At 46.6% G+C, this 17761-nt stretch overlaps 1 protein-coding gene across 10 annotated transcripts in view; it reads right to left on the reverse strand.

Moving 5' to 3' along the window:
• Positions 1 to 450: 450 nt before the first annotated feature.
• Positions 451 to 17761, reverse strand: part of LOC120036648 — a 37642-nt gene continuing 20331 nt past the window's right edge. For 4 of the 10 annotated variants that reach the window (XM_038983028.1, XM_038983023.1, XM_038983027.1 and 1 more), the window contains 11 exons: positions 17527 to 17721; positions 17060 to 17260; positions 12630 to 12832; positions 12203 to 12244; positions 11443 to 11505; positions 7055 to 7237; positions 4602 to 4994; positions 3241 to 3363; positions 2906 to 3034; positions 2758 to 2832; positions 451 to 2624 (listed from right to left, as the gene is read on the reverse strand). In XM_038983028.1, coding sequence (XP_038838956.1) covers positions 2595 to 2624; positions 2758 to 2832; positions 2906 to 3034; positions 3241 to 3363; positions 4602 to 4994; positions 7055 to 7237; positions 11443 to 11505; positions 12203 to 12244; positions 12630 to 12832; positions 17060 to 17260; positions 17527 to 17721 — 1637 coding nt within the window. In that variant the 3' untranslated portion in view covers positions 451 to 2594. Of the gene's footprint in view, positions 2625 to 2757; positions 2833 to 2905; positions 3035 to 3240; positions 3364 to 4601; positions 4995 to 5075; positions 5897 to 7054; positions 7238 to 11442; positions 11506 to 12202; positions 12245 to 12629; positions 12833 to 17059; positions 17261 to 17526; positions 17722 to 17761 lie in introns of those variants that run through there. The other 6 variants (XM_038983025.1, XM_038983024.1, XM_038983029.1 and 3 more) reach the window with 6 other exon arrangements.

Consider the following 17761-nt stretch of genomic DNA (forward strand, 5'->3'; position numbering starts at 1 on the left):
AACATGGGTCTGCTTTGTGCTGACATAAAATACCAGTGCTGGAACACTCACTGTCCCAAAGTGAAAATGGCCGGGCCACTTAAGCCATCATTAGTTGTAAACATGTCCGTGACAGAGCAGTTGTCTCTTGACTGGACACTGAGACGCATGGTTTCTCTTGCATTGGTCTGTTACAATATGAAGTGGTATTGAACACACAGGTGGATGTCTTTCATGTTGATAACCTGCAGCTACAACTAGTTTACATTATGGTACTACATTTTACATGAAAGATTTGTTTCTTTCAGTCTACAATTCCAGTGGTAAAGCTATTATTGATTTTCTGAATTCTGTATGCAAGCATCTGGAATTAAAAATGTAATAAAATTGTATTTCTTACAATTCTATTGGTCACCTTTTATTAAAAACTGTTCTTATTGTGACTGAAGTCATGCTCAGATAGACACTATACCACTTGATAATTCATTCTGATTTTATTTAACTTTAAGACAGGGATATGTCACAGAAAAGCAACAATATGTTTACAAATCTAAAAACGAAGGGTTCCGCTGAGATTCTAGTTTATGCCCTCAAGATCCTTCTAGCTAATAGTTTGTGCCACCTTCACAAACTTCTTCAGAGGAGAAGAAAGGTCTGCTACCAATTGTCATTCTCTAAAAGGGTTCTCATACACGTATCTTTATCTGATCTACAAAAGGACAGGGTACAGCAACTGGTAGAGGAATCTACTCTAAAACAGGTGGTAAGAAAGATATACAAACTAGATGATTATGAATGTGTCTTCTGTGTCTGAAAGCCTGCAAACATGTTCGTGTTTTAAAAAACATCCCAGTACAATGAATCACATGAAACAGTCTCTACTTTACAAAGAAATGATGGTAGAACATGTACAAAAGGACAAAATATGTTCCCCTATATGAAAGAAAAGCCACATACACTGGGACAGCTGCCTTTTGATAGTGATAAATACATCTTGCACATGTACTACGGTGTTTAAGAGCTGAGTATCATTTGGACCCATCTATCTGCAGGGCTAGAATGTACATTAAGACTGAACATTCTTCATACAATCATATACAGAGGGGTTTTGTCCTGCAGTATTGACAAAGACATAAAACCGGAGAAACAGACTAAAGCATTGTTTCATCAAATCAACAACAAAAGGTTTGAAAATCAATCACGTTTCGATCTAAAATCATTTTAAGGGACAATACACAGCGGGACTTTCCATTGCTCTCACATCAGACTGCGTGGGGCAGTCCTAGAGGTCAAAGGTGCGTTAAAAGAGGAAGAAAAAACAATGCTGAATACCTACTGGGAAACATGGGACACTCCCAAACTCAAGCTGTAAAAAAAAAAAGACAATATTGATATGAGAAGCTACCATTGGGTAGGATATGAACTTCAATAACTTAAAAACCTAATTTTGTACAAATACTATAAAAGCAGTAATGCTATAAAATAGAGTAAACATTTCAAAACAGACAGTTGTCATCACGTCAAAGTTTATAACGAGGGTCATCGTGGCCTGACCTAGTAGTATTACACATGTTAACTTGGCTGGTTAAGAAAGAGATATTTTACCTGAGCAGAGAACAAATCCAAAACAGGCCTGCTTGTTTGAGTATGCAATATCTTTGTTCAATACTTTTAAGTGAGGTATGTCATTTCAATTTGAATATTCAATAAAAAAATAATATTCCTCAATTACAAACGTAAACAAACTCAAAGGAGTTATCCCTTTCCAAAAATACGTCTAGTTTCTGTTCAGCATCTTAATCTGATTGAAAAAGTCTGATAATGTTATTACTTAAAGCTCAGTTGAAAACAGTGCATTTCTATCAAAATGAGCATGTTAAAGGGAGACTCAGTAAAATGCCGTTGCCTCGACCAGCACCGCAGATATTGAGATGAGCGAGAAGCAAGACTTTGCTCTCACACAGTATCTGCGCATGTGCACGGGTTCGCTTCACTCTGTTCACAGCGTTGGAACCATGGCACCAAAACAGAGGAGAAGTTGAGCCTCTCACTTCAATGCTCTTAGTTGTTTTGCTGAAATTGACCCACTACGCTGTTTACTTTCTGCATCTCTGTCATATCGCTGAGTCCACACTTAAACTCAATGATACAGTAGTAGCAATACAAACGACAGAAAAATATGTTGTAAATAAACATTTAAAAGCAAACGACCTAAATGCTCTTAGAACTGAAAAGGTTCATCTTTCCTACTACAATCATTTAAAAAAAAGTAATTTGGCGAAATATGAGGTTTGAGTGGAATAGACCAAAATGAAGCCACCATACAGTCAGTACAGCAGTATGGAAAGAGAGGACACAATAGGCTTTCTCCCTGGCCTGTTCATATCCCACTGGGCAGGGAGACACCAGGAAGCATCCCAACCAGGGCTCTGGTCATTTGAGATGCATCCACGGTGGTTCTGGAGGGGACCAGTCAGGACACAATGTCAGTATGGGTTGAGGAGGTGGGGGTGGCTCTGGGACAGGGAGGTTAGTCACTTGGTCCCCTGTACTACAAAGCTCTGGTGTCTTGAGCATCAGATCCATAGGGCTCCCTGACTGTGTGTTGAGCTGAATCACATTGCTGTTGCTCCGCCGTCGCTTCCCTGCAGGAGACAAAGCTTCAGTTAACCTCCACCTAGCTGGTTGTACACCTTATGACAGAAATGTGTCACAGAGAAGCATTGTGCTTGACCAGGCCTTGGTGTGTGTAGAAGGAGCCGTCATACTACACTGTACCTGGTCATCCTCTGAGTCGGCACTGATGACGATTCTCTTCTCCACTCTGGTCTCTGACGCTCCTCCTTTCACCACCTGGGACAAGAGAAATAGTCAGAGGCCATGACACAGCTGAGGTGTGTGTGTGCGGTCTATGGTGTGCCCTTACCTTGGAGATGTGAGTGGTGGTGGTAGTAATGGAGGTGCCACTGGTTTCCCTGCTGCTCTCTGAGGTAAAGGTCTGAATGCTGCTCAGTGCTGTGGCCTCTTTCCCCCCGTCTGTCCCGTCAACTGACCCCTGAGAGGAAACAAACAGAAATAATGGCTCCATGGTAACACCTCAGACATCAGTGGCGTTAAAGACGGTGCACTGTACTGAACGTTTCAGAAAGAAATGCCATGTATTGATCCGTGAACACTGCCCTGATTGTACCCTGTGGTAGATGAACCACAGCTCAGAGTTGCCCAGCTGTAGCATCATCTTTATTATCATGGGGTGGCTACCTCTGCAGACTCGTAGGTGATAGTCTGGGTCTGAACGATAGGGACATCCTTAGTGGAGACATCAGTAGGGAGGGAGTTGGACACGTCTGTGATGGTGACTGTCTGGGTCTGCACCAGAGGGGGCTGGGGTGGGAGGAGAACACACTCCAGTCAGTTTGACTGAACGTTGCACATTGACATGTCATGAGAAGAGCTGACATGGTTCCTTCTATACATGTCACACAGACATATAGGCTCTATATCATATCATTATATCTGAATCTTACATGATGTTGTGTCCAGTGTTGATATACATTATTGGTTGTGCCCAATTGAACATTGCACAGCTGTAATTTTCCAATGTTTCATCAACCACTCCCCATGAAAAACCCTCAAACCACACCTCTCTTTTCATTCACAACTGATTGGGTCCCTCATTCCCACTCCCCATTCTAGTTTTACCAAGATGTCCTTCCCACCACCACGAGGTCAGAGAGAGAAAGACAATTCATCTAGTGTGTCAGAGAGAGAAAGACAATTCATCTAGTGTGTCAGAGAGAGAAAGACAATTCATCTAGTGTGTCAGAGAGAGAAAGACAATTCATCTAGTGTGTCAGAGAGAGAAAGACAATTCATCTAGTGTGTCAGAAAGAGAAAGACAATTCATCTAGTGTGTCAGAAAGAGAAAGACAATTCATCTAGTGTGTCAGAGAGAGAAAGACAATTCATCTAGTGTGTCAGAGAGAAAGACAATTAATCTAGTGTGTCAGAGAGAGAAAGACAATTCATCTAGTGTGTCAGAGAGAGAAAGACAATTCATCTAGTGTGTCAGAGAGAGAAAGACAATTCATCTAGTGTGTCAGAGAGAGAAAGACAATTCATCTAGTGTGTCAGAGAGAGAAAGACAATTCATCTAGTGTGTCAGAGAGAGAAAGACAATTCATCTAGTGTGTCAGAGAGAGAAAGACAATTCATCTAGTGTGTCAGAGAGAGAAAGACAATTCATCTATTGTGTCAGAGAGAGAAAGACAGTTCATCTAGTGTGTCAGAGAGAGAAAGAGAGAGAGAGCGCTTGAAAGAGAGGAATAGCGACACGGTCCGTATCTCTTCCCATCGCCCCCAACACCGGAGAAAACACCATCACTGTGCACCGCCTCTGCAGCGGCTCCAGCAGAGCTCACCCACCCTGACAAACACCAGTATGACTACAGGACAGATTCAGTGTTTACAGTTTGGATTCCTTGTAGCCATGCTGCAGAAAGGTGAGTGTACACTGTCCCCCATGGAATCACCCAGACAGAGCAGAGTACAGGCAGAGGACAGGTAGAGGAAAGGCAGAGGAGTCAATCAACAGGAGCTGGTCAGGGCAGAGGGAGGGCTACCTGGAAACAGCGTATGACATGGGGAACACCGCTCACGAAATAGGAGGTGTGGGAGGCTCCAGTTATCCTCCCAGACTGCTCCCCCCTCGACCCTGGGTCTGCCGGCTCCTCCTCCTCCAGCACTGTACCCTGGAGCTGATAGGAGTGGGGCAGCTGTGCCCTCTCCACCTCAACGATGGTGGTCCCAGAGCTAACATGCTCATCCTCCTGATCACATGGCCCTGCCACCACAGGTGCATCATGGGATTTGGAGTCAACCCTATCAGGCCCAGTTTCTGTGCTAGCAGGGCTGGGGCTGGGCCCCCCCGATGGCCTTACAGTGCTGCTGGACTCATCCTGTTGCAGCGCTGCCTTAGTGTCCAGCTCTTCACTTATAGGAGTAATACACACACTCTAGAGAAAGACACAGCACACATATATCCACTGTGTGAACAACAGCAGGGAATGAAACAATGTTTTCCACCATCAAACATGTTGAGCAAGAATTTATTGCATTTTTTGGGTGGGTCAAAATTGATTGTCAAAAGGGCATTGCAGCAGGACAAAATATATTGCAGTTGACAAGAGTGTTTTACCAAATACCAGTGAACGAAACATAGGTCATGTATACTATAACATTTGATCAAGCTGCCCCAAAGTTACCTCGTCAGTGTTAGATGTGCATACAAAAAACAACAGTGAATTGTGATGAGGTATACAGTGTATAGTCAAATATACACTGTAGCTGTCCACTAGTGCTGGGTTAATGTGCTTCTATAGAAGACTTCATACATGAAATACCACAACACGCCACTAACTAATCCTACTATATGACAACATTGATGTCTGTCTGGATGTGTACAAAAACACCTTCTATTAGTGGAACCTGCACATATCAAAACTGTTCCTACTGTAAAAAGCCACCTGTCAACTTTCATTGTCAGACGCACCTCGTCTAGTCCAGATAATCAGATATACAAAAACACAAGTGGGTTCATCGTCAAGTCTTTAAACTTTTTAGGAAGGAGCAACAGTCAGTAGGAACAGTCAGGAAGAGTTGGGGAGGGGGGGACTGAGCAAGATACACAGGAAGTAAGAGTCACATGACAGGAAGCAGCTTCTGAAGTAGAAGAAGATGATGAAGAGCTGTGATGAAGAAGAGGAGAAGAAGGAGCTAGAGGTTGATGGCCTGCCTACACACATCCCTCTCTCTGGTCCTCTCCCTCTGGGCTGGCTCGAGAGGCCCCCAGGATGCCACCTCAGCTGCGTTTAGAGTAGAAGTCTTGCAGGGGGCCACGCGGAAGGCGGATGGTGAACTGAGGGGAGAAGGGTGAGGGTGGAGAGGGGGAGAGATAGGGGATGTTGAAATGTCTGATGTAGGGTAATGGATAGTAAGGCTATGCAAAGCTGTGTCATGGTCTAAGAGAGGAAGAATGGAGAACGCATTTGTCTGAGTTGGACTAGGTGGTTATGGGTAACCTGTGGGCCTTCAGACTATTTAGTTGTGGGCTTGGGGCCAGGAGTATCAGTGCACAGAATAACAAAGCAAAGTGAGAAAAAAGGAAGTGTGGGGAAGCAGAGTTAGGGAAAGAGGGGCAGGATGAAGGAGAAGGAGGCAGGATGGAGGAGAAGGAGGCAGGATGGAGGAGATGAAGCAGAAAACAAGCACATCACTGAGGGAAAGAGGAGACAGGAGGACGAGCACACAGGTCAACTCTTCTACTGCAAGGTCATGATCTTCAAGTCACAGGGTCATGCAGTTTCTCTGTCCAATCAGGTCTGGTTGTCATGCACTGAGGGGAGGGTCAGACTAAGGGACAACCAATGAGGAGGTAAAGACAGAGCTGGGCTTAGAAACCTGACCAATAGGCTCAGACACCACATGCCCAAACCATAAGTCCTTTCCTCACAACAAACAGCTGAACATTCAGACAGACTGGGCCACAAGGTGAACAGACAGACTGATCTGTTCCAATCAGTCTTGACAAGGTGTTCTTCAGTTGTCCCATGCAAACAGAAGTCTTTCCATTTTAGTAGGGTAGTAATGACAGAAAGCCTTCCATAGACTAGATGGGTCCGGTTGAAGTTAAAAAAGGCCTTGCTCAAAGACATGCAAAAAGTGTTTGCATCGCATCAGCACAAACCAAGAGGAACAAAAAGGAGAACCACGGGATGGTGTTGTGGTACTCCACCCCAACACATCAACTTAGAACACAACAGACAGCCATACAGAGGGAAACGTGTGGTGAGGTACTTCCATTCAGTCAATTCAGGAATATATTCACACATTTCAATTTCTCCTCATCTCCCAAATTGACTTGCATTGAAATGGAACTGACCCCAACATTGTGTGCTAACATCCATTCCTTCTCTGTGGAATGGGAGAGCTGGGAAGCTGGCGTGAACTACAGAGAACTGAGGGGAGGGCTGTGTGGTGGGGTACAGCACAGTGTCTGGTCTGAGATGGTACTCACCCCGTCGGCATCGGGCAAAGGCTGTCCGTTGATGCCCAGGCTGCGGAAGGGGGAGTGAGTGGACAAGCGCTTGTCCCATTCGCTGGGCCCCCGGGACTCTGGGACAGACGCCATGAAGTTCCTCTTCAGCTCACTGATACTAGTATGATGCCTGATGAGATCCTCCTGGGGATGATCAAAGTCCTGGAGGGAGGGAGAAGTGGAGAGGGAGGGTGGGAGAGACGTAGGGAGAGAGGAGAGAGAGGGAGGAAGGAGAGGGGGGTGGGAGAGAGGAGAGAGAGGGAGGAAGGAGAGGGGGGTGGGAGAGAGGTGAGAGAGGGAGGAAGGAGAGGGGGGTGGGAGAGAAGAGAGAAGGAGAAGAGAGAGAGATAGAGTGAGAGAGAGAGGTAGAGTGAGAGAGAGAGGTAGAGAGAGAGAGAGGTAGAGTGAGAGAAAGAGGCAGAGTGAGAGAAAGAGGTAGAGTGAGCGAGAGAGGTAGAGAGAGGTAGAGAGAGAGAGAGGTAGAGTGAGAGAGGTAGAGTGAGAGAGGTAGAGTGAGAGAGGTAGAGTGAGAGAGGTAGAGTGAGAGAGGTAGAGTGAGAGAGAGGTAGAGAGAGAGAGAGAGGTAGAGAGAGAGAGAGAGGTAGAGTGAGAGAAAGAGGCAGAGTGAGAGAAAGAGGTAGAGTGAGCGAGAGAGGTAGAGAGAGGTAGAGTGAGAGAGGTAGAGTGAGAGAGGTAGAGAGAGAGAGAGAGAGAGGTAGAGAGAGGTAGAGTGAGAGAGAGGTAGAGAGAGGTAGAGAGAGAGAGAGGTAGAGTGAGAGAGAGAGGTAGAGAGAGGTAGAGTGAGAGAGAGAGGTAGAGAGAGAGAAAGAGGTAGAGTGAGAGAAAGAGGTAGAGTGAGAGAAAGAGGTAGAGTGAGAGAAAGAGGTAGAGAGAGGTAGAGTGAGAGAGAGAGGTAGAGTGAGAGAGAGAGGTAGAGAGAGGTAGAGTGAGAGAGAGAGGTAGAGAGAGGTAGAGTGAGAGAGAGAGGTAGAGAGAGAGAGAGAGAGGTAGAGAGAGGTAGAGAGAGGTAGAAAGAGGTAGAGAGAGGTAGAGAGAGGTAGAGTGAGAGAGAGAGGTAGAGTGAGAGAGAGAGGTAGAGTGAGAGAGAGAGGTAGAGAGAGGTAGAGAGGTAGAAAGAGGTAGAGAGAGGTAGAGTGAGAGAGAGAGGTAGAGTGAGAGAGAGAGGTATAGTGAGAGAGAGAGGTAGAGTGAGAGAGAGAGGTAGAGTGAGAGAGAGAGGTAGAGTGAGAGAGAGAGGTAGAGTGAGAGAGAGAGGTAGAGTGAGAGAGAGAGGTAGAGTGAGAGAGAGGTAGAGAGAGGTAGAAAGAGGTAGAGAGAGGTAGAGAGAGGTAGAGTGAGAGAGAGAGGTAGAGAGAGGTAGAGAGAGGTAGAAAGGTAAAGTGGAAAATGACAAACATTTGGTTTGGAAAATAGGTGTGGAGAAGAGGAGTGGCAGAGTAGATGTGTAGAAGGTGGAGAGAGAAAACAGGTGTGTCAGAAACAATGTCACTCATGTGAACATGTTTATAAAAAATGTCAACCAAGCAGCAGGTTACTTTGCTGTTCTATTTGACTCAAAGCTACAGCGTTAAAGCAGGCCGGAACTCAGAACATCAGATCGATTCGAAATAAAATAGATTCTCTGAGCTCTCATTGATAAATCAACCTGTTCAATTAGTGAGCAGCACTACATAGAATCTGATCAGGTTACAAATCACAGCGGATGAGAGCGAGGTGATGTTAGCACACGTGACTTTTGGTCACAGACGCAGGTCGTCACTATGCAGCGACAGCAGCATGGCATCCTGTTTCTGTGGCTGGATGAATCTTATGGTGATGAGAGCAGTGGAGCGTACTCTTAGAAGTCATTTATTCAGAATGACATAAATATATGACTGGGAAGACATCCTAAACTAGATTCAGACAGGGCCACAAATAGTGGACGAGCTGGTGAGTGGAAAGATATGTGATGGCCGAGCGGTGGAGAGGGAAGGTTGGTGGTCGTCTGCCCTATATGGAGAGGGAAGGTTGGTGGTCGTCTGCCCTATATGGAGAGGGAAGGTTGGTGGTCGTCTGCCCTATATGGAGAGGGAAGGTTGGTGGTCGTCTGCCCTATATGGAGAGGGAAGGTTGGTGGTCGTCTGCCCTATACGGAGAGGGAAGGTTGGTGGTCGTCTGCCCTATATGGAGAGGGAAGGTTGGTGGTCGTCTGCCCTATACGGAGAGGGAAGGTTGGTGGTCGTCTGCCCTATATGGAGAGGGAAGGTTGGTGGTCGTCTGCCCTATATGGAGAGGGAAGGTTGGTGGTCGTCTGCCCTATATGGAGAGGGAAGGTTGGTGGTCGTCTGCCCTATATGGAGAGGGAAGGTTGGTGGTCGTCTGCCCTATATGGAGAGGGAAGGTTGGTGGTCGTCTGCCCTATATGGAGAGGGAAGGTTGGTGGTCGTCTGCCCTATATGGAGAGGGAAGGTTGGTGGTCGTCTGCCCTATATGGAGAGGGAAGGTTGGTGGTCGTCTGCCCTATACGGAGAGGGAAGGTTGGTGGTCGTCTGCCCTATACGGAGAGGGAAGGTTGGTGGTCGTCTGCCCTATACGGAGAGGGAAGGTTGGTGGTCGTCTGCCCTATACGGAGAGGGAAGGTTGGTGGTCGTCTGCCCTATATGGAGAGGGAAGGTTGGTGGTCGTCTGCCCTATATGGAGAGGGAAGGTTGGTGGTCGTCTGCCCTATATGGAGAGGGAAGGTTGGTGGTCGTCTGCCCTATATGGAGAGGGAAGGTTGGTGGTCGTCTGCCCTATATGGAGAGGGAAGGTTGGTGGTCGTCTGCCCTATATGGAGAGGGAAGGTTGGTGGTCGTCTGCCCTATATGGAGATGAAGGTTGGTGGTCGTCTGCCCTATATGGAGAGGGAAGGTTGGTGGTGTCTGCCCTATATGGAGGGGGAAGGTTGGTGGTCGTCTGCCCTATATGGAGAGGGAAGGTTGGTGGTCGTCTGCCCTATATGGAGAGGGAAGGTTGGTGGTCGTCTGCCCTATATGGAGAGGGAAGGTTGGTGGTCGTCTGCCCTATATGGAGAGGGAAGGTTGGTGGTCGTCTGCCCTATACGGAGAGGGAAGGTTGGTGGTGTCTGCCCTATACGAAGAGGGAAGGTTGGTGGTCGTCTGCCCTATACGGAGAGGGAAGGTTGGTGGTCGTCTGCCCTATACGGAGAGGGAAGGTTGGTGGTCGTCTGCCCTATACGGAGAGGGAAGGTTGGTGGTCGTCTGCCCTATACGGAGAGGGAAGGTTGGTGGTCGTCTGCCCTATACGGAGAGGGAAGGTTGGTGGTCGTCTGCCCTATATGGAGAGGGAAGGTTGGTGGTCGTCTGCCCTATATGGAGAGGGAAGGTTGGTGGTCGTCTGCCCTATACGGAGAGGGAAGGTTGGTGGTCGTCTGCCCTATACGGAGAGGGAAGGTTGGTGGTCGTCTGCCCTATACGGAGAGGGAAGGTTGGTGGTCGTCTGCCCTATATGGAGATGAAGGTTGGTGGTCGTCTGCCCTATATGGAGAGGGAAGGTTGGTGGTCGTCTGCCCTATACGGAGAGGGAAGGTTGGTGGTCGTCTGCCCTATACGGAGAGGGAAGGTTGGTGGTCGTCTGCCCTATACGGAGAGGGAAGGTTGGTGGTCGTCTGCCCTATACGGAGAGGGAAGGTTGGTGGTCGTCTGCCCTATATGGAGATGAAGGTTGGTGGTCGTCTGCCCTATATGGAGATGAAGGTTGGTGGTCGTCTGCCCTATATGGAGAGGGAAGGTTGGTGGTCGTCTGCCCTATATGGAGAGGGAAGGTTGGTGGTCGTCTGCCCTATACGGAGATGAAGGACTTTTCTACTGTATACCGAGGAGAGACAGAGCTGAAACAAGATGCTGTAATGTAATGGTAATGCTTCTACTAACACTCTAATGGCCCAGCTAGGAGACGGAACGACGTCTCAGCTGCATAACGTGGCCGATCAGTAACGGTAACTACAAACACCACAAGTGAAACACTCCTGGCTCCCTTTCATGGAACGTGTATGGTGTGACGTCTGGGGAGAAGAGACCATCATCCCAATCATATACTTTGTGAGAAGCAACCAGGAGATATCTAGTGCTCAACAACCCTCCCCTGAAACAAGCAGCTAGTTGTGTTAATGTCGCCACACACAAAGCAAATGAGCGGTTACACAGTCAAAATCATCCACTAGCAGAAGCAAAGACGCCTATGTAAACACAAGATGTGAATCAGTAATGTCACATGCAAAGCAGCCTGTTGTATTACAGCAGCCAGTAGCCAAACAGCAGGAAAACACAGTGTACAGAGACAGATCTCCAGAAGACGGGGAAACAAACCTCCAACATTAAAAGACTATGTCTGATATAAATTGAGTCACCCTCAGTTCTCTTAGCTCTTTTCTGTGAAGGAACAAAAAAAGAGAAGGGTGTGGGTTACACAGGTTCCACGTGACATCATGGCAGACGTCACAATGTGGACATGCATTGTTGCATTGGGGGGGGTTCTAGAGGAGTGGGGGTGGTGAGGGGTCTGCATGCAGAGTGGCCTGGAGTTCTGGGGGCCACAAGGGCCCTCAAATCCCAGATGTGCAAAGCAGGGGACCCAAGACAGGGCTATTAGAGTGGGTGTCTTGAAGGGGTGGGGGGACAAAGGTGAAGGGTCAGGCAGGAATACAGTACTCGATAGAAACACTAGTCATCATGAAAACCTAGTCCTGTGTCATGCATGTAAATGCAGCAGCCAATGAGGGATCTTCTTTCAACATTCATTCTTCAAAGGCCTTTTCTTCCTGTCTGGACTGATGTACAAACCAAAAGCATATTTAATGTATCTCATATACGTCATCTCAGTCTGTGCACATGACCAATACCAACGCTGTTGTCATAGACAATGTCTGACTTGAACATGAGGTCAACTCAAAGACCGTGTCGTTTGTGAGCAGTATTCAAATGAAAGCAGGAGAATAAAATGAGGAGAGGGTGAAGTTAGTCTTATGGATGGGAGACTTGGCAGTGGTGTAAGTTAGAATGGGAGTGGAGTGACTACAATACTAATATAATGCACAAGCAGGAGTCGGGACAAGGTCAAAGGTCTGACCTTCCTCATTTGCACCGGCTCCTCAGTGTCCGTCTGCTCAGACTGGAGTTACCCCAGGCATGGAGGAGGAGAGAAGGCATAATGACATTACAATCCTCCACTAGGAGCCCCGTCCCCGTCCATAGCAGAGCCATCTGAGGAACTTGTGGTCTGAGGTGTGTCTTTGTCACGGTATGTTACACTATCATTACTGTGACCAATGGAGGGCAAAAATGATGATGCACAGCTATTCTATTTTCTAACTATAGAAAAATCATCATATTATACTTGTCTTATAAATAATACTATGTGATGAATATAGCAATATCACTGCTGAGACCAGTCTATCTGTAACTTCTATGACCAGTGTATCTGTGTGTGAGGGGTGAATGATGATGATCCCTGTAAGGCAGGGGATTGTGGGAGTTGTAGTTCCTAGGTGCAGTACCTTGACCTCGGCTGAGCCCTCGTCCACCGCCTCCACGGTGACCTCCAGCTTCCTGTCGTCCTGGCGGGCTGGCAGCCTGATGGGGGTGGAGGTCTGGGGCTGCTGGAGGTCCAGGGGGGGCATGGGGATCCCTGCCTCCATCAGGGCTGCCTGGGAGAAGACTGGGGCGCTGACCGGACGGGCGGCCTTGTGGGTGGCCACCACTGGCGGGAAAGAGACAGGACAGAGGGAGTGTTAGTATTTAGATAGTGGGTTGTATAGAGGGCAGGAGAGAGACAGGACAGAGGAAGTGTTAGTATTTAGATAGTGGGTTGTATAAAGGGCAGGAGAGAGACAGGACAGAGGGAGTGTTAGTATTTAGATAGTGGGTTGTATAGAGGGCAGGAGAGAGACAGGACAGAGGAAGTGTTAGTATTTAGATAGTGGGTTGTATAAAGGGCAGGAGAGAGACAGGACAGAGGGAGTGTTAGTATTTAGATAGTGGGTTGTATAGAGGGCAGGAGAGAGACAGGACAGAGGAAGTGTTAGTATTTAGATAGTGGGTTGTATAGAGGACAGGAGAGAGACAGGACAGAGGGAGTGTTAGTATTTAGATAGTGGGTTGTATAAAGAACAGGAGAGAGACAGGACAGAGGGAGTGTTAGTATTTAGATAGTGGGTTGTATAGAGGGCAGGAGAGAGACAGGACAGAGGGAGTGTTAGTATTTAGATAGTGGGTTGTATAAAGGGCAGGAGAGAGACAGGACAGAGGAAGTGTTAGTATTTAGATAGTGGGTTGTATAGAGGGCAGGAGAGAGACAGGACAGAGGGAGTGTTAGTATTTAGATAGTGGGTTGTATAGAGGACAGGAGAGAGACAGGACAGAGGAAGTGTTAGTATTTAGATAGTGGGTTGTATAGAGGGCAGGAGAGAGACAGGACAGAGGGAGTGTTAGTATTTAGATAGTGGGTTGTATAGAGGGCAGGAGAGAGACAGGACAGAGGGAGTGTTAGTATTTAGATAGTGGGTTGTATAAAGGGCAGGAGAGAGACAGGACAGAGGAAGTGTTAGTATTTAGATAGTGGGTTGTATAGAGGGCAGGAGAGAGACAGGACAGAGGAAGTGTTAGTATTTAGATAGTGGGTTGTATAGAGGACAGGAGAGAGACAGGACAGAGGAAGTGTTAGTATTTAGATAGTGGGTTGTATAGAGGCCAGGAGAGAGACAGGACAGAGGAAGTGTTAGTATTTAGATAGTGGGTTGTATAGAGGGCAGGAGAGAGACAGGACAGAGGAAGTGTTAGTATTTAGATAGTGGGTTGTATAGAGGGCAGGAGAGAGACAGGACAGAGGAAGTGTTAGTATTTAGATAGTGGGTTGTATAGAGGCCAGGAGAGAGACAGGACAGAGGAAGTGTTAGTATTTACGGTAGTGGGTTGTATAGAGGGCAGGAGAGAGACAGGACAGAGGGAGTGTTAGTATTTAGATAGTGGGTTGTATAGAGGACAGGAGAGAGACAGGACAGAGGGAGTGTTAGTATTTAGATAGTGGGTTGTATAAAGGGCAGGAGAGAGACAGGACAGAGGAAGTGTTAGTATTTAGATAGTGGGTTGTATAGAGGCCAGGAGAGAGACAGGACAGAGGGAGTGTTAGTATTTAGATAGTGGGTTGTATAGAGGGCAGGAGAGAGACAGGACAGAGGAAGTGTTAGTATTTAGATAGTGGGTTGTATAGAGGCCAGGAGAGAGACAGGACAGAGGAAGTGTTAGTATTTAGATAGTGGGTTGTATAGAGGACAGGAGAGAGACAGGACAGAGGGAGTGTTAGTATTTAGATAGTGGGTTGTATAGAGGACAGGAGAGAGACAGGACAGAGGGAGTGTTAGTATTTAGATAGTGGGTTGTATAGAGGCCAGGAGAGAGACAGGACAGAGGAAGTGTTAGTATTTAGATAGTGGGTTGTATAGAGGACAGGAGAGAGACAGGACAGAGGGAGTGTTAGTATTTAGATAGTGGGTTGTATAGAGGACAGGAGAGAGACAGGACAGAGGAAGTGTTAGTATTTAGATAGTGGGTTGTATAGAGGGCAGGAGAGAGACAGGACAGAGGGAGTGTTAGTATTTAGATAGTGGGTTGTATAGAGGGCAGGAGAGAGACAGGACAGAGGAAGTGTTAGTATTTAGATAGTGGGTTGTATAGAGGCCAGGAGAGAGACAGGACAGAGGGAGTGTTAGTATTTAGATAGTGGGTTGTATAGAGGACAGGAGAGAGACAGGACAGAGGAAGTGTTAGTATTTAGATAGTGGGTTGTATAGAGGGCAGGAGAGAGACAGGACAGAGGGAGTGTTAGTATTTAGATAGTGGGTTGTATAGAGGGCAGGAGAGAGACAGGACAGAGAGAGTGTTAGTATTTAGATAGTGGGTTGTATAAAAGACAGGAGAGAGACAGGACAGAGGGAGTGTTAGTATTTAGATAGTGGGTTGTATAGAGGCCAGGAGAGAGACAGGACAGAGGAAGTGTTAGTATTTAGATAGTGGGTTGTATAGAGGCCAGGAGAGAGACAGTACAGAGGAAGTGTTAGTATTTAGATAGTGGGTTGTATAGAGGCCAGGAGAGAGACAGGACAGAGGAAGTGTTAGTATTTAGATAGTGGGTTGTATAGAGGACAGGAGAGAGACAGGACAGAGGGAGTGTTAGTATTTAGATAGTGGGTTGTATAGAGGCCAGGAGAGAGACAGGACAGAGGAAGTGTTAGTATTTAGATAGTGGGTTGTATAGAGGACAGGAGAGAGACAGGACAGAGGGAGTGTTAGTATTTAGATAGTGGGTTGTATAAAGGGCAGGAGAGAGACAGGACAGAGGAAGTGTTAGTATTTAGATAGTGGGTTGTATAGAGGCCAGGAGAGAGACAGGACAGAGGGAGTGTTAGTATTTAGATAGTGGGTTGTATAGAGGACAGGAGAGAGACAGGACAGAGGAAGTGTTAGTATTTAGATAGTGGGTTGTATAGAGGGCAGGAGAGAGACAGGACAGAGGGAGTGTTAGTATTTAGATAGTTGTTTTGTATAGAGGGCAGGAGAGAGACAGTCTGCATGCTTTGAGACCATCAAACCCGGTGTAGTGAGAGATAAACACACTGACAGAGCGGAGAAGAACATCTTGAACATCCACGTACACAAAACAAACTCATAATCAACTCCACACACACACACACTGAGGCCAGGGCACACACAGACTTCAGGTACACACTGTACCTTCACGGGCCAGCTCAGTCTAGTCTAGAATGAGACTAGCAAGGGGAAAAGCTTGGATGAGTTGTAGGAAGCAACTGTCCACAATATAGAACGGGCAGCAAAGCATGGCCAGTACTTCTCAACCGTAGCCAACGATGCAAATGGCAGAAGTTGTCCTGACTCATTGGGTTAATAACCAACGATGCAAATGGCAGAAGTTGTCCTGACTCGTTGAGTTAATAACCAACGATGCAAATAGCAGAAGTTGTCCTGACTCGTTGAGTTAATAACCAACGATGCAAATGGCAGAAGTTGTCCTGACTCGTTGAGTTAATAACCAACGATGCAAATGGCAGAAGTTGTCCTGACTCGTTGAGTTAATAACCAACGATGCAAATGGCAGAAGTTGTCAGGACTCATTGGGTTAATAACCAACGATGCAAATGGCAGAAGTTGTCCTGACTCGTTGAGTTAATAACCAACGATGCAAATGGCAGAAGTTGTCCTGACTCGTTGAGTTAATAACCAACGATGCAAATGGCAGAAGTTGTCAGGACTCATTGGGTTAATAACCAACGATGCAAATGGCAGAAGTTGTCAGGACTCATTGGGTTAATAACCAACGATGCAAATAGCAGAAGTTGTCCTGACTCGTTGAGTTAATAACCAACGATGCAAATGGCAGAAGTTGTCAGGACTCATTGGGTTAATAACCAACGATGCAAATGGCAGAAGTTGTCAGGACTCATTGGGTTAATAACCAACGATGCAAATGGCAGAAGTTGTCCTGACTCATTGGGTTAATAACCAACGATGCAAATGGCAGAAGTTGTCCTGACTCATTGGGTTAATAACCAACGATGCAAATGGCAGAAGTTGTCCTGACTCGTTGGGTTAATAACCAACGATGCAAATAGCAGAAGTTGTCCTGACTCTTTGGGTTAATAAGCTCACGCCTCACTGTAGTATAGTATTCCTAAAGCCGTTAAAAGGAAAACTAAATATGTATTTCTTCTATAAAGCAAAGCATAACCAAAGACCCATTGGTTCGTCAAACAATGTATTTTTCAGGGGAAAATCCCATGACAAAGCACAACCACGTTGTAAAAGTGTTGGACGAATGTTAGTCAGCGAGCTTCTCTGGTAAGTTGAGGTTGGAGAGCGGGTGTGAGATCATATTGTTTTAGGGCAGCACGCAAAAACTCAAGACGCAAAGTACCTGCACGCGATTTTTTATCCCGCAACACAAACCAAACGTCATCCACATCTCTCTGGGGTTGTGCTGGTCTCTTCTCCAGAACCCTCCTCTCAAACAGCGGTCTCTTCTCCTCAGAAACCACCACTGTGGGTTTGGGCTGAGCGGCTGGACCTTTGACAACAGTTATGTCAGTATAGTCCTGGAGACGCTCACGGAGAGCAACTGATACAAACACACAAACAGAGCTCTTATCTAAGACACAGCATTGTTAAAGCATCGTTAAAGTATCAGTAGAAGACCATTTTGCAATTCTCAAAAAAATTCAAACAAGCAATAGCCATCTCGATCTGCAATACAATTATTCCAAATAGATATGCCGGACAAAATTAACTGATATTTTTGGTAGTTTCAGTCTTTTGGTAGTCTCAGTCTGCAGCTAAAATGAGCAGGAAAAGCAGGGGGATAGGGGAATGAAGAGATGGGGGTACCTAATTCTTTAGGGGCAGCATCCAGCAGGACAAACCAATCATCGTCCACCTCTATCTGTCTCTGAGGCAGTCTCTGCTGCAGGGTCCTCTCCTCTCTCCAGCTCTCCTCCATTATTGTCACCCTTTTCTGGGTTCTCTGCTCTGTGCTCGTCATCATCACATCAACCACAGGGGCAGGTCTAGTTACCACAGCAACTGATACAGACAGACACAGAGTACCCAGGAGACTCAACTA

This window comes from Salvelinus namaycush, unplaced genomic scaffold (genome assembly GCF_016432855.1).
Source record: "Salvelinus namaycush isolate Seneca unplaced genomic scaffold, SaNama_1.0 Scaffold141, whole genome shotgun sequence".
Classification (NCBI taxonomy): Eukaryota; Metazoa; Chordata; class Actinopteri; order Salmoniformes; family Salmonidae; genus Salvelinus; species Salvelinus namaycush.